At 47.0% G+C, this 14,291-nt stretch overlaps 1 protein-coding gene across 1 annotated transcript; it reads left to right on the top strand.

Moving 5' to 3' along the window:
• The first annotated feature begins 289 nt into the window (after positions 1–289).
• On the top strand, positions 290–14,291 carry LOC126543551 (uncharacterized). The gene is made up of 3 exons (XM_050190662.3): positions 290–455; positions 7,035–7,110; positions 11,209–14,291. The coding sequence occupies exons 1-3, from the start codon at positions 294–296 to the stop codon at positions 13,290–13,292; spliced, it is 2,322 nt and encodes a 773-aa protein (XP_050046619.2). The 5' UTR covers positions 290–293; the 3' UTR covers positions 13,293–14,291.

The raw sequence follows: 14,291 nt of genomic DNA, 5'->3' as shown, positions 1-14,291 counted from the left end.
CTCGAGAACGAGCCCGAGCCCATACTGAAGTCCGAAGTGACGACAAAATTGTGGATGCGTTATCAACAGTTGACAATGTGAAATAAACTGGCGCTTACATAGGTGATACACGCTCCCATTTCTGGCATGTCCACAGTGCCTGTGTTTGTGACGATTACTTGAGCTGCGAATGCTCCCGAGGATGCTTAGTTCGAGCTGCCATTTAACAACGTTAAGCAACTAATTTTGAGCTTGTAAACACATCCTTATCTAAGGCTATCGTTTTCGTCACAGACGCTAAAGCGAGTGTGGACATGGGACAGACACCCGTTAACCCGAAGGCCAACAGAGACGTGCACCTACCATCCTGTACCGATATCAGTCAAGCGCCACTGACAAGCGCGGCACCCAGCGTGGACAACGCTCTGCCATCGCCGAATGCCGTCTCGGCCTTCGATAAAGCCCGGTGTTCCAAGGTGAGCGAAAGTTACATTCCAGAGCCAAAGTCACACCTTCCTAACTTCCTCAACGACTGAAGAAGGTTGTGGAGAACAGTGCAGGGCAGCGTTATCTCGTGAATACGTTTTTCGAAGTTCTATAAACGGCCTTGCGTGTCCCAATTTAAATTATTCTCGTGACGTTCATTCCCCCTCGATGGAACAACAACAAAAACTTAGATGGATGCAGCGCATTGTGGAAGTGGGTGTTAAAATAAAGGTTTCGTCATGTCCACGCTCTTCAAAACGAATGTTAAGGCTGACGTTCTGACGGGGCTTTGCGCGCTTGGACCTTTGAATAAATATTTTACTATTCAAGGATGTCTAGCTTCTCAAATCCGTTACAAAAGGCAAACTGGCAATTGCTCTCAGACATAACAATTATTTCAATGTTAAAATTCACCCATCTACTACATAGTACACCACTCCGAAATACAACGTTCCCACAATAAACATGATTATTTAGTACATTATGAGCTAACCACAGTAAGGGAAGCTGTCAACCTTACGCCTTGCTAACACCAGCCGCAACAACAACTTGCAGCTTAACAACAGCCGCATACTGGGGCAGCTTGCCATACAGCGTTGCGTGTTGTGACACCATTGGTTCATTGCGATAGCAACTGGCACGTACACTGGAGGGCTACGCATGCCGTCGCCGTGCTGTCCCATATACGACGGCGCATGCGCGGCCGGCGTGGCCATAGGCGCATAGGCAGCTCGCGTGCCTTCTGTCGGGGGTAACGTGCATAACGTTTCCTATAAATAATTGCTAAAGGAAACTCGTTAGCTAGATTTGGGGAAGCGTCAAGTAAGGCGGTTCGGCCAGTATGATGACGATGCGACCATTAAACCACATAAGTTGCACTAACATCCATAAAATGTTCATTTGACCTAAGACAAACCCACGAGGCGTTCTTTTTTCTCAATTCTACTAAAGATCCACGTTTTCTACAAGTGACCAACGGCCGTCAATAACGTTCTGCAGAAACATTGCCCGTTTGTCACACCCCGATGTGTGAAACGTAATACACATTTTCGTTAGAGGGCAGACATGTCATAATTACATTGCATAGGTCACGTGCGGCGACTGCCACGGACATGCATGTTTGCCCGGCTTACCAGGGGCTTTTGCGAAACGTTTGCTGCGATGACTATTACGTTCGCAGCAGACGCCGCGTGACAGATGCAGCGGGCAGAACGCCTAGACCGCATGATGTGATACACCGTGTGGACATGAACATGCTTATGAGCGCGCTCGAGAAAGCTGAGTGTACTCATCCTTCTACCGCTCACCAAACACAAGTGCCATATCAAATTAACGAAAGCTTTAAAGGTAGATTGTGCCAGAAAATACGTAGTGTAGATCTACACATAATTTGACATTTTAATTCGAACAAATGAGAAATCATCATTCTGTCATGGAGAAAATGAAAAATAATGGCTCTTGGAAGACAACTGCGCATGCGTGGATTGGAAAAGAGTGTAAATGTCAAGTTGTTACAGCTTATATGAGAGGTCATGTAATAAAATCCATAAGCCGTCTCTTTCGTAATTCAAAGCAACATACTCTAGACATTCTAGATTTTTATGGCAGAGACATACCTGTTTGTAATGCCTAGCAGAGATCGGTGCAAACTTATACTTCGCAGAGATATGTGTGGTTTGCTGTGCGTAGTGCATAGATTTTCGTAGAGTTTGCCCCTTTTTGGCTTCACACGGCATCTTGACATTGCAAAATGATGATTTTGAACAAGATATCGCGTTATAACAACATATTTCGCAATGGTTATGTATGTCCGCAGAGTATTTCCACCCTGTCGTACTTAGAAAACTGCGATTGCTTACAACCTTGAAGAAAAATAAAACATAACGCCATATCAAAATTTGAAGCCATGAACACAATTATCAGACAAATCCGCGTATTACCCATCATTCCCAAGGCAGCTGGAAGATCGCAGCACCACAGCGTTACCTCTAGTAATTTTCGTAGGGAAGCTCAATCATCACGTGGTCTGCTACGGGTGTCAGGGCAAGCCAGCGAGGGCGAACCGAGAAAACTTTTGGGTGCATCCCGTTTTTCCGCATGCTCGATGTTAGAGATCACGTGAGGTGACGTGAGTTTCGGCGGCACGCACAAGGTACAGTTCGAACAGTCAGAGCAGCACGGAAGTGTTCGCTTTTCGAAAGACCACGCGTGGTCCCCGCTGCCTGCGCTTCTCATCATGCCAATGTCTGTGGCCGCGATTGGTCGGGGTGATCGAGTGAACGCTGTTCCTGTGTGTCTTTCAGCGGCCGTCGCACTACACGTGTTGAGTTAGTGTTATTCAATACAGTTTATAGTGTCGATAAATGTAGTAGCCTTACGTCGTGTGATAGTCTAATATATTGCTATCGCTGACACTGCTTCCTCTGTCGGGTGAAATGGCGACTTGTTTCTGAATAGCGTTCGATGTAATCATGTTTCTTGATCAAGAATTTTTGATAATAATGAAACTACGGGAAAAAAGTTTGCTTTATCTATGCAAAATTTGAATTCGTGTACCTACTTTTTCACGGCCGTTATAGCCCTGCTATAATAGAAAAAAGTATATAGTGTACAAATATTGCCGACAAGGAAGTCTGGCACCAATTTTATTTGTAAACAGCGCCTCACTCAACATAACCTATACAAAAGTAAAGGACTTTAACGTGAAACACATTATCACGGGAAAGGTAAGAGATAAAAGAAAGGACAAGCGCTTGAGGCAGGAACGCAGTCGTCCTATCCCATGTGTTTCCTTTTCCGTGATTTTGTTCTTGGCGCTTAAGTTCTTTGCTGTTCGATATGCACCAACTAACCCAATTGCAAGTAAGAATTTCAAGACTAAACTGTATATGTTCTCCGACGCAGGATGTACGTCGGACCGAAACCAGCTTATCGCACACACTGCAAAGCGAACGAAACTCGTCCTGCATGAAACGTTTCTCGGACTACTTCTACGCGTCCACAAACAGCTCTGTCAGGTTGTGCTGCTCTGTCAGGTTGTGCTGTTCTGTCACCGCCACCGCGTATTGACGTTGCTCCATTCGCGTGTAGACAATATGTGTAGCATAATAGGCGCGCCAGATATGCGTGCCACTTTACGCTAAGCTGCTTTCTCGCTCAGATTGTGCACAGTAGAATTTTGACAGCGAGTTACCACTATTTTGGACCTTCCTTGCTAGGTTCGTTTGCAGTAAATCCAAAGCTGGAGTCCCCTTCAGCGATACCACTCAAAACATGACGATTATACTTTAAACAAAATAGTGTCGCCATCTGCACAGGCGACACTGTTACATGTTACAGGTACGGCAAAAGCATGGCAAAAGCATCGCTCTGTCAGTGGCGTACCAACTATTTTTCGAGCTAGGATATATATATATAAAGAGAGAGAGAGAGAGAGAGATGAGATTAACGAATAATATGGCGTTAGAAGAGGCTGAAAATGCATCAGTGAGGATTACTTTGTCATTGACAGACGTGGTTATTAATCACATATAACTAATCATTCCAATTGAGTGTCGCCACACTTTTTTGTATCATGTCGCTGAATCGAGACAAGAAAGTCAATGAAATACACTGTCAAGTGTATTCTAATTAGCTTATACATTTTGCAACACTATAGTATAAGCTAACGTGATGTAAACTTTTACCTAGACGTTTGTTGTTATAATGTTCGTGCAGGAGATGGTTATACAGTGAATTCAGAAACACGGCGTAAAGGGCCTTTGTTCAGATAATAATTTGTTTATTCTTTTGTTTATTTCTCTATTTATTTATACACTGTATTTACTTATTTACTCATGCTGCAATTCCCAATGTGAATTTAGGCAGGGTGAGCTAGAAAACAAGACTGGTTGCAGGATCTGCAGAAATGTAGCAAATAGAGATACAAATAACAGCATACAAAATAAAAAGAAGAGCACGATCTCACGACACTATTTTCGATACAGGGGAGTGATCAATTGATTGGAGAGCGCCATCCTTAGTGAGGTTGTTAGACTCCTTAACAACACTTCGAAAGAAGGAGTACTTGAGGAAATATACCAGGGTACGAAAGGAAGTCACTTACGTTATGCTTTTTTTTTTTTGGTGGCATGTCCGGATGAAGAAAAATTGATGTATCAGTGTCGTAGTACCCCTTAGTAAGCTGGTAAAAAATTCCTCTGGGATATGGTAGATAAATTAGTCTTGGTGAAAAGCACTGTATTGAAGAGAGTCCAAAATTGTATATGTAAAGGAGACAGCCTTTTTCCCTCTGTTTGGTCAGTACCAGCATTAGTAAAATGATCCCAGAATATAGAAGCATAGTCAACGATAGGTAAGGCAACAATTTTATATGCTAGCAGCTGAACAGCAGGGTTTCATAATAGTAGATTTATTGGGAGAGCGAACCATTTTCGGTTTGGATTAGGTGTAATGTGGTCAATGTGCTTTGACCGATGAAGGGTGTTAGTGATTCAATGTCCTGAGCATTTAAAGATAGTTGTTTCAGCAAGAAGCAGATTATTTGCACAATACCTAAAGTCTTTGGTTTCACGGTAATAGTAACAACAGTATTATCGAAATTAATTTCTATTTGCTGTAATTGACACCATTCCACGACCTTCTGCAAGTACATAGCTTGTGTCGGCCAGAGGCACTTTTCACTTCCGAGTAAAAGGCGCAATCATCAGCGCACAATATAATTTTAACTGAAATGTATGTTACTTTATCAATGATGAATATGATAAATAAACGTAGCCCAAGCTAAGATCCCTGAGGGACGCTGGAGTCTACTGAAAGTCGTTCTGAAGAGCAGTCTTTGTAAATAACATATTCCTGCCGGCTTATTAGGTAGGCCCACAACTAGGTTATCAAATGTGTATTTTTGAGGGTTTCATTTAATTTATAAACAGCCTTCTGTGAGACACATTGCGAAATACTCTGCGGAAATCCATACAAATTGCGTCACTTTGGTTATTATTTTTAATTGCTGATGCGTTATCAGAAAGGTTTCAATTAGCTGAGTAGATGTTGAATATCCTTTTCTAAATCCGTGTTGTTGTGCTACTAAACTGTCTACGTAACGCATGTGACAACTTATATTCTGCGTTTACTTTGAGGTTGTAAGGTTACGAATACAACGATATTCAAAAGCACACAAAAAACCTAGTTTTCATAGCACGGAAGAGCGCTTATATAGCCTAATTACCCTCAACATTTCTGGTTATTGGCTTTTGTGAAAGAAGAACTAAATTCTTCGCGGCATGTTATGAACACGGCGATGACAACTACTTGAGCTTTTTGCAGGTCAAATACTACGCTTCCACGCTTGATCTACTTGAAAGCCACCGTGAAGTATTGGCTAGTAGGAAAGTGGTGCGAAACGGAAGCAGTTTGTTCAGATTCGCATTAACGAGCTCAGGTGCTGCGGTATCTTCGCCTTTCTATACAGTCAATCAGTCTTATTCACCTTCTGTCTTACAGATCTGAACACAAAATTTATTCCACTTAGTTACGGTAAATTAACTTACTGCTACGCTGGCGAACGTCCACCAATCGAAAGCGTTTAGTTATACTGCGCAAACCGCAGTGATTCACCTCATTCAAGCCGGCCTTTTAAAAAATTAAGAAAAAACGTCAATTAAGTGAGCGAAATGTGAATTCTGGGACTGATCACCGCGCCAAGAAGCCCAGTTAAAATGTAAAGACTACCAATATGAAAACAAAACCGTTGCTTCAGCGTAGTCGCGGTGCCTATGCATCATACAGGGAGTCTCGGCCACTTGCATGTAGCTCTTGAATAATTTACTTCCTTCTCGGAGGCCATTCTTGCAGCAACTTTCCTAACTTCGAACTCGCTAAAATGCCCCCAATTGTTCATTCAAGTCGCCGAAAAAGTGGCCGGTCGCTTAACAGAAAACTTTGTAGCTAAACCTAACAAGGTAGTCGCTAGGTCTTGCGACAAAACTGTCATAACGGCCACATTGATTGCAGACCGCTAAGTGAGAAAAACCAAAGCTGTTTTTTTTGTGTGTTTTCAAACAACAGTTCGGTTATATAACCCCAACAAAGACAAGGCGCGCCTCGCAGGCGGCTCGTACCTCGGCCGACCGAGTGCGATCTGTTACAGCGCGTGGCGGCGAGACCGGAAAGACGATCTTCGCTGCCTCAGCAATGAATACGTAGTAAAATAGCATACTAATGGGGCGCTCTTCCTAAAGACAACTTTGCCTCAGCCGTTGTTTTGTTGTTGGATTTTCCAGTGTGCAGCCGGCAGTACCCGCTTCTGAAAGTGTGTGTATGGCAAGGGGCGGGGGGGAGGGGGAGGGGGGAGGTAGATCGCCTACTTTTCTCTTCCACTCCTGACAGTGAGAGAGTGGGAATTGCCCCTCCTGCCCCTCCCCCTGCCCCCACCGGCAAGTACGCCTGTGGTGGCCGTGACAGCTGGCGCCAGCGTTCGATTACGCTAGGCATCGCACGGTAGTGAGATGGCTTAGATATCCGAGTTGTAACGCATTTTCATGCAAGCGCTGCTCAATGAACGAACGCAGCTGGGAACGCAGCGGGTGTCGTCGCCGTCCACCGTCCGAGAGTCGTACCAGACGCCGCAGAAAGGATTTGTTCGCTGTGAGTATTACCGGTGTGTTGTCATAGGTGTGAGCATTAGCGAAGTCGGAATTAAGATTAACGTGACCCGCCCTGGTTGCTTAGTGGCTATGGTGCTAGGCTGCCAAGCACGAGGTCGCGGTATCGAATGCCGGCCACGGCGGCTGCATTTTGGTGGAGTCGAAATGCGAAAACACCCGTGTGCTTAGATTTTGGTGTACGTTAAAGAACCCCAGGGGGTCCAAATTTCCGGTGTCACCCGCTATGGCCTGCCTCATGACCAGATCGTGGTTTTGGCACGTAAAACCTCAGAACGTAATTTTTTAAGATTAATGCGTTAGTTCAACTTTTCCTTGCTCGCTACATGTGGGTTTTTTCATGTATAATGCAAATTTCATATCATTCCCGGTCTTGGAGATCAGGTAGCGCAAAGGCCACGCGCGACGCTAAGGTCTCGAAGACGATTTTATGCCCATTCAGTATACAAAAGTGGTAGTGACGTTGACAGCCGCATGACGTTGACAGCCTTTGATGTTCCTCTATATCGTTCTGTATATGGCTGTATATGTTCCCGTATATGGCTCCCTAGCCATATACGGGGGAACTAACAGCCTCCTTTGTATCTTATTATTGCGATAGCAACTATACGGACACTCCGGGCGCATTTCTACCGTTGCCGTGATGTTCCGTATAAAGTCCAAGGGCGGTAAAATTGTCGCTGTGCACCGTGTACTGTATGTGCTAGTGAAATCTTGCGAGGATGAGCCGGCGATCGCGGCTCAATCTCGCGCACGCAATGGAGGAAAGCGAGAGAAAGCGCGCCGTCTTCCGTCGCGCGAAAGGCTCCCGGGGGAGGGCAGGGAGGGGGCGAGTTCTCCTCCTGGCCGTTGTACCTTGTAAGCCATCTGCGACGGGGACAGAGTCAGCCGCACGCAACGTTTTCGCAACTCAGGTCACGTCACGGGTTCACGTCACGTACCACTGGTGACGTGCAAAGTGCAAGACCGTTTCGATAAAGTCATTGGCAGCACGAAGGTCGATTCGCTCGCTGCTGCTGCCGCGCTTCCTCACTCCAGCGTTTCGACAGCGAGTTTCCGCCGTCATCGAGTGAGATGCGTACATGTTTGCTTGTACGCGCGTGACACAATTCTTGTTAATTTAGTCAGTATGCCTATAGTTCCAAGTTTATAAGGCCGATAATACTGCTGTACTTAATTCGTATAGCTGTCCACTAATTTTCTATCGCAACCAATGAGCTTCGCCTTTCGGGCAATGCTGCGTTTTTTTTTCTTGCCTATTGACCCTTTTCATGGAGCAGTTTCTTCTAGAGAAACGAGACGGTGCTTTCAGCGGCGCACCGCACGTGACCTCAGCGACAGCGCACGAATGCGAAACCATTACCGCTTCCACCTTGCTTCTGTGGGATCGGCTGTCGGAAATGCCTCTTAGTCATGATGTATCAATTGGGACGGAAACTAACGCCCATTCTATCGCCAACGTGTCAATAAGTGAATGGGCCCACACTTGAACATATGCGCACCATATCTGCAAAATCAATGAAGGACTACAGTAATAGCGCACGAATGGTCGAAGCTGAATGTTTCGTGGCGCTCCACATGAGTCAGCGAGTTTCTAGTGATAATACATCTTTGCTACAAAGCATTACAATGCGCAAAACAGCTACGTTTGAAGCCTTACGCGCAGCAAAAACAAATCTGTCGGAACAGAGCACATCCGCGAGCGATTAGGCAGAAAATAATCAGATAGTGATCGCACCGAGCAAATTTACTAAGAAATGTGACAAAACGCTGCTTCAAAACATTTGCAAAATAAAGAACGAAGATCGAAACACACTAATCCTGATTCAATTTATGAGCGGAAAGTTTAGATAGCTTGGAATACATATTTAGTCTCGCTTTCAGAGCAAGCACCATATACGCTGCTCGCGTCGTTCGAGCATAGCTTAATCAGCTCCGAAAGCGCTTTTTCATGTTCTCGGAAGCTGTGGCCAAAGCTTCGCGTCGGCCATCCAGTCAACGTCTACGATATCTCCGCAAACAGATGTTTGTTAAGCCGCACCGGCGTTCTACACACCCACTCTGTACACGGGGGCGACGGTGGCAGATGAGGCAAGCAATGCACGTGTCACCATGTGATCAAACATGACAGAGCCCACGGTATCAGCTTGAAAGGGGTAAATAACAATGGATATATGCTAGGCGCGCCTGGAGGAAGCAAAGAACTGTGAGGGAGCGTCCCGGGATAAAACTGAAGGCAGGTAATGTCGGCCCAACAAGTGATCATGTCATGACAGAATTTAGCATGTTTCATCGTCACGCTCTCTGTGCTCAGCACACGCTCTTCCGAAAAAACAACGGGTTCGACAGCAAAGAGCCACTGCCGACGATAAATGTTTGTGTTGTAATAAGCGAGTAGAGTTACACACGTTTACGAGGTAAAAATGTTCACAAAGAGCGTTGGGTGGTCATTCGAAAAAGTGCGCATGGATTAAAACTGCAACCGAGTACTCTGGGCCGAGTAAGTCGGGCGCAAGGTGACGTGTCGGGCCGCCTTTGGCGGCATGGCAGACAGAAAAGGCGAAGTAGTATGCGGCCTCATGGAGTGTTTCGATGCTTTGAAGCTTTATTTAACGAAAAAAAAAAAATGTGACGACCTGATAAGGCAACATTAGGGCTCGAGTATGCAGACGGATTCTTTCAGCTTGATTTCATTAGTTTTTTTTTTTTCCTTTACATAAGGTAATAGGAGATGTCGGCGCCTCTAGGTGCCAACGGCTACTGCATGTCTGTTGGAAAAGAAACATTTTCTCACAAGACATTTAACAAAATGTGGCACAAGATTACCACAGGAAACAATCAGCAATATCGCAAAGTTCTTTGCTTGAGCCCAGGGACCCACAGTAGGTGAACATTTATGGAGATTTCCTTCATTTATCAGCCGCACTTCAAAGTCACCAAACCTGGGTGATAAAGTAGGCAGAGCGACGCTCGTACCACTGGTGACGCGCAAAATGCAACACCTTTTCAATACAGTCATTGCATTATTCCCGCCTAATACTCCTTTAAACAATGCGCGCGAAGCCAGCCAATCAGACTGCACTCTTACCAAGGTCAGTCCAAATAAGTCGCGAAGCTTAGGGCGTAAAGTGGTTGAGAACAAATTGTCACCGACATCAGAATGGGGGGTTATGGGAGCAACGATTGAAGCGCGACTATGTTTGGAGGGAACAAATATTGGGAAAGCAAAAAGGGTTTTTTAATTAAAGCGAGACACAGTTACATTCATTCAACGAAAATAAAATTCCTTATCAATTCTATATATGCCTGACCAGTAAGGAAAACAGAACTGTAATTTATTTCATTATCATCAGTAAATACCTGTTTTAGGGTACATTGTAAGACGGGGCATCGACGCCACTATCGCTTGCAAAGCAATGTAGCTCATGAAGTGTTCATAAAGGTGCGCTCGTAAAGTTCACCTGTTAAAATACGCCCCCTTAACACGTTGTGCTCTTTTGCTAGTCTACGTGTGTCTAAATTTGGTGACGCGGGTAGCTTCATCATGTCTCAACATGTTCAGTCAAAAGTAGTGAGTTACGACCGCCAGATAATTGCTTACTTTAATTGTTTTCGTGCGGCTGCACAGGCCAACGGGCTTGGCGTCCGATGATAGAAGCAGCACTCTACACTTAAAGCTTTAGCTGGCCTCCAAAGAAAGTATGTTCTGTTCAGGGGTGCGATTTCAACACCCGTACGGCTGACGTCTTCTTGCATCGCTTTCCGCGCTGAAACCTCGAAACACCCATCAAGTCGAATGGCGGGGCATTTAAATATGCAGCTCTTATGGCAGACCACCAAAGCACATTACACGCCTTTGAGAACAAAATGACGCCATTTCTGTTTTTAACGGATATGGCGTCACATTGTTTTTTCTTCCGACGGAAGTGTTCCCTGCTCGTACCAATGGCGCTAAGCCCCATGAACCGCCGATGAACCGCCATGTTTTGAACACGTGGGCTTTAAGCTTCTATGGAAGCTTCGCCATCAAGTATATTTACCTTGCTCTTACGCCATCCCCTTTGTTATACACCGCTCGCAGTTGGGGGCACCACACTGCGAGAGTTCATCCCGCTCACCTCCATCACCGAGAAGGTATCGCGCTTCCCCGTCTTCTACGGCAGCTTCGGTGCCCTAGCGGCGTTGACCATCGTCGCCCTGGCCGTCATGTTCTGGTCCCCAGATCCCAAACGTCACCCGCAGGGCGACTGTGGCAGCGACGAGTGTCGCGATGCCTACGGCTACCTGGACTCGCTGCTCGACCCGGCCATCGACCCGTGCACCGACTTCTACCGGCACGTCTGTCGCCGGTGGCACATCGGCAACATCGACGGGGCCACCCTGACCAAGGTGGCTGCTCGGGGAGTGATCGATGAACTCTACGCGACGCTCCTTCGGAAAGGCGTTGAGCCAACTGGCGAAAGTGGCGATGCGTCAGCCCGCGCTGAGGCTCTTATGGTGCGCTTCCATGCCGCGTGTGGCAGCTTCGTCGTAGCCTGGACGCACAAGGATGCCGCGCAGCGGCTCGTCCGCGAGTACCGAAGCGAAAGCGACGTTCTCCAGCTCCGCAGTACAGCGGATGCCCTGAGGCGAATCGTCCAGCTCTCCCTTGAGCGCGGGATCTCTACGCTGTTCAAGGTCAGGCTGATCAGGCTCAGCGATAGCGAAGTCGCCCTGTACGTCTCCCGAGGCCAGACGCTGGCCGAGAAACTAGAGGATCCTGGACACAGTTCGGCGCTGGTGGAATTCTTCAAGGAAGCGCTCGAAGAAGCGAGTAAGATCCAGGGAGCCGGAATACGCAAGTCTGAAATCAACGCAACAGTTTCGGAGCTGCTCAGGTACGACAAAAAAGCAGCGCTTAGGGGAGCGGTCTTGCCGACAGCGGAAACGGTCAACGCGTCGTACTTCGCCATAATTTTGGACGAAGTGGAGCCTCAGCTTTGGGTGCAGTTCGTCAACTCTATGGTGACCGGCGATACTACAATCAACGAACAAACGCCGGTGATGTGCCAAGAACTGAGCCACGTCAAAGCAGCCGTCGAGTTGCTCGCAAAGAACCGCAGAATCGGACTGATCTACATTTTCTTTCACATCGCGATGGAGGTAGGCCGATTCTACTACAGAAACAAATTCCTGTACGATGAGCCCAAAGAAGCCGAGGTGATATGCATGGCCGCCAGCCAAGACGTCATGATCCACGGCTGGCTCAGCGTGTTCCTGAACATGACGCAAGCCTTGCTGCCGGCGAAGTCGCGCGCGTGGCCCATATTTGACAGCGTCCGGAGCATGTCGTCGGAGCACCTACTGGATGCCGGCCTGGACGAAGCAGACAAGGAGGGCGTCCTAACAGCCCTACATGACGTCACGCTGATCGCGCAGTATGGCTACTCATCTTCGTTCCCAACGTCGATGGCCAACGCTTCCGTGCCAAGTAGCGTCCAGTATAACACCGACTTTGCCAACTTCTACACGTCCCTGAAGGCACTGGAAGCGACGAGGCGTCTGCAGGACCCGCCGTCTCTCGAAGAGGTGCTCATCGGCGAATCCCTTTTCGCCCACAAGGCGACCTACTCTCGCTTGCTGAAGGCCGTCCTGCTCCCTCCGGCGATGCAGCGACCACCGCTGTTGTACTCGACCAAGGTGCCGCTCGAGTTTGACATGGGCACAGTCGGCGTGCTCCTCTCCAAGGCGGTATTCGAAGCCGGCCTGCCTTCCGCCAGGATCGGCGCGTCTTGGTACAACCTGAACGTGAAGGAGTTCGTCGAATGTGTCCAGCGTTCCGCGAGCTCGGCCTCTCTCATGAACGCGGCCAACCTGACCGTCCGACAGGGTCTGGAACTGTTCGCCTGGGCCCGCGCCGTCCGGATCGCGCATGACACCATGAAGAACAGGTACTCGGGAACCTTACCGGAACTGCGCTATGCGGACATCTGGGCGAACGCGCAGCGCACGTTCTTTCGCCGGTTCTGCCTCCTCACGTGCAGCGCCGAGGACGCGGGTCAGGAGTCTCGGCTTCACTGCCTCGTGCCGCTTCTCAACATGGTCGAGTTCACCAGCGCTTTTCAGTGCCCCAGCTCTGTGACGCAGAACCTGCTACAGTGTTTTCTTTTCCTGGGCGTAGCGTAAGGAGCAGCCGAATGTGACGGCATTGTGATCGCGCTTCTTTGTCTACGAGGACAACTACAACGTCAAGCCATTGAAAAAGAAAGACGATCAGGGCATTCTCGAAGCCGCAGATCGGGAATTCCAGACTAAGTATGTGGACTATAAATGGGAGTAATGTTTTACGATAAAACATTGAGGCAAATGTCTCCAGTGCGATACCTACACAGAACGCTTCTTTAGCGCTTTATCTCAAAGGCACAGAGGCTTTGGCGACTGTTAAGTGGATTGTGCTCTATATTTATTTTTCTCGTGTATAATATCCTGTAACTGCTGTTTATTAGTGAATTTGGGTTCATTGTTTTCTACGTTATTACGAACAGCCATTTCTATTCGCGCGAGAATGTTTTTTGCCTATTTTGCCGTTTAGGCGACAGCTTTCATTGACAGTGTTTTAGGCGCTGTTATTAGAGTGTTTATTAGCCCACTGAGCTAATTTCTGTGTCCAGCGCTATGCAGATAACATAGTGCGCTCCACTGTACTCGCACGACTTTAAAACGTTGATATGCTTGGCGCGATTGGAAGATAAAGTGCATGCTCGGGCCTTATGTATACTTAACTCATTTTTATAAAACAGCCAGACTTTGATTGTTTTCTGACCAATACAGCATTTCCATAATTTATAAACATCAAATACAAGCCCTGAAGCTTTCTCATTCCACTGTGTCTTCTTTTAGTAAAAGAATGAGGTTAGCAAGGCGCACTATAATATCCAAGAAGTGAACACGCCTGGCATATTTTTTTTTTAATTTGTTAGAACCCTGGAACTACTTATGCATGGACAATTGCAAAGCATTCAACTGCAAAAGCTCAGGTAGATGCGTGCTCGTACTACAGTGGACAAAATCCTGCCTAGCCACTGAAGCGCTTCTGTCTGACCGCAGATCAACGTTCCCTCAAGTATCGTCGCAAGCTCGAATGCGATGAAACTATTGTAGTGCATTTTGTGCCTCTTTAGACTA

The sequence above is a fragment of the Dermacentor andersoni genome, chromosome 10, assembly GCF_023375885.2.
Source record: "Dermacentor andersoni chromosome 10, qqDerAnde1_hic_scaffold, whole genome shotgun sequence".
Taxonomy (NCBI): domain Eukaryota; kingdom Metazoa; phylum Arthropoda; class Arachnida; order Ixodida; family Ixodidae; genus Dermacentor; species Dermacentor andersoni.
This window is presented reverse-complemented; position numbering and strand designations above follow the sequence as displayed.

Bases quoted from the DNA above. Each gene is read 5' to 3' on its own strand.
- LOC126543551 (XM_050190662.3), top strand. From the start codon at position 294: ATGGGACAGACACCCGTTAACCCGAAGGCCAACAGAGACGTGCACCTA. The intron at 456-7,034 runs GTGAGCGAAAGT...GAACGAACGCAG, and splicing joins ATAAAGCCCGGTGTTCCAAG to CTGGGAACGCAGCGGGTGTC. The intron at 7,111-11,208 runs GTGAGTATTACC...CACCGCTCGCAG, and splicing joins GCAGAAAGGATTTGTTCGCT to TTGGGGGCACCACACTGCGA.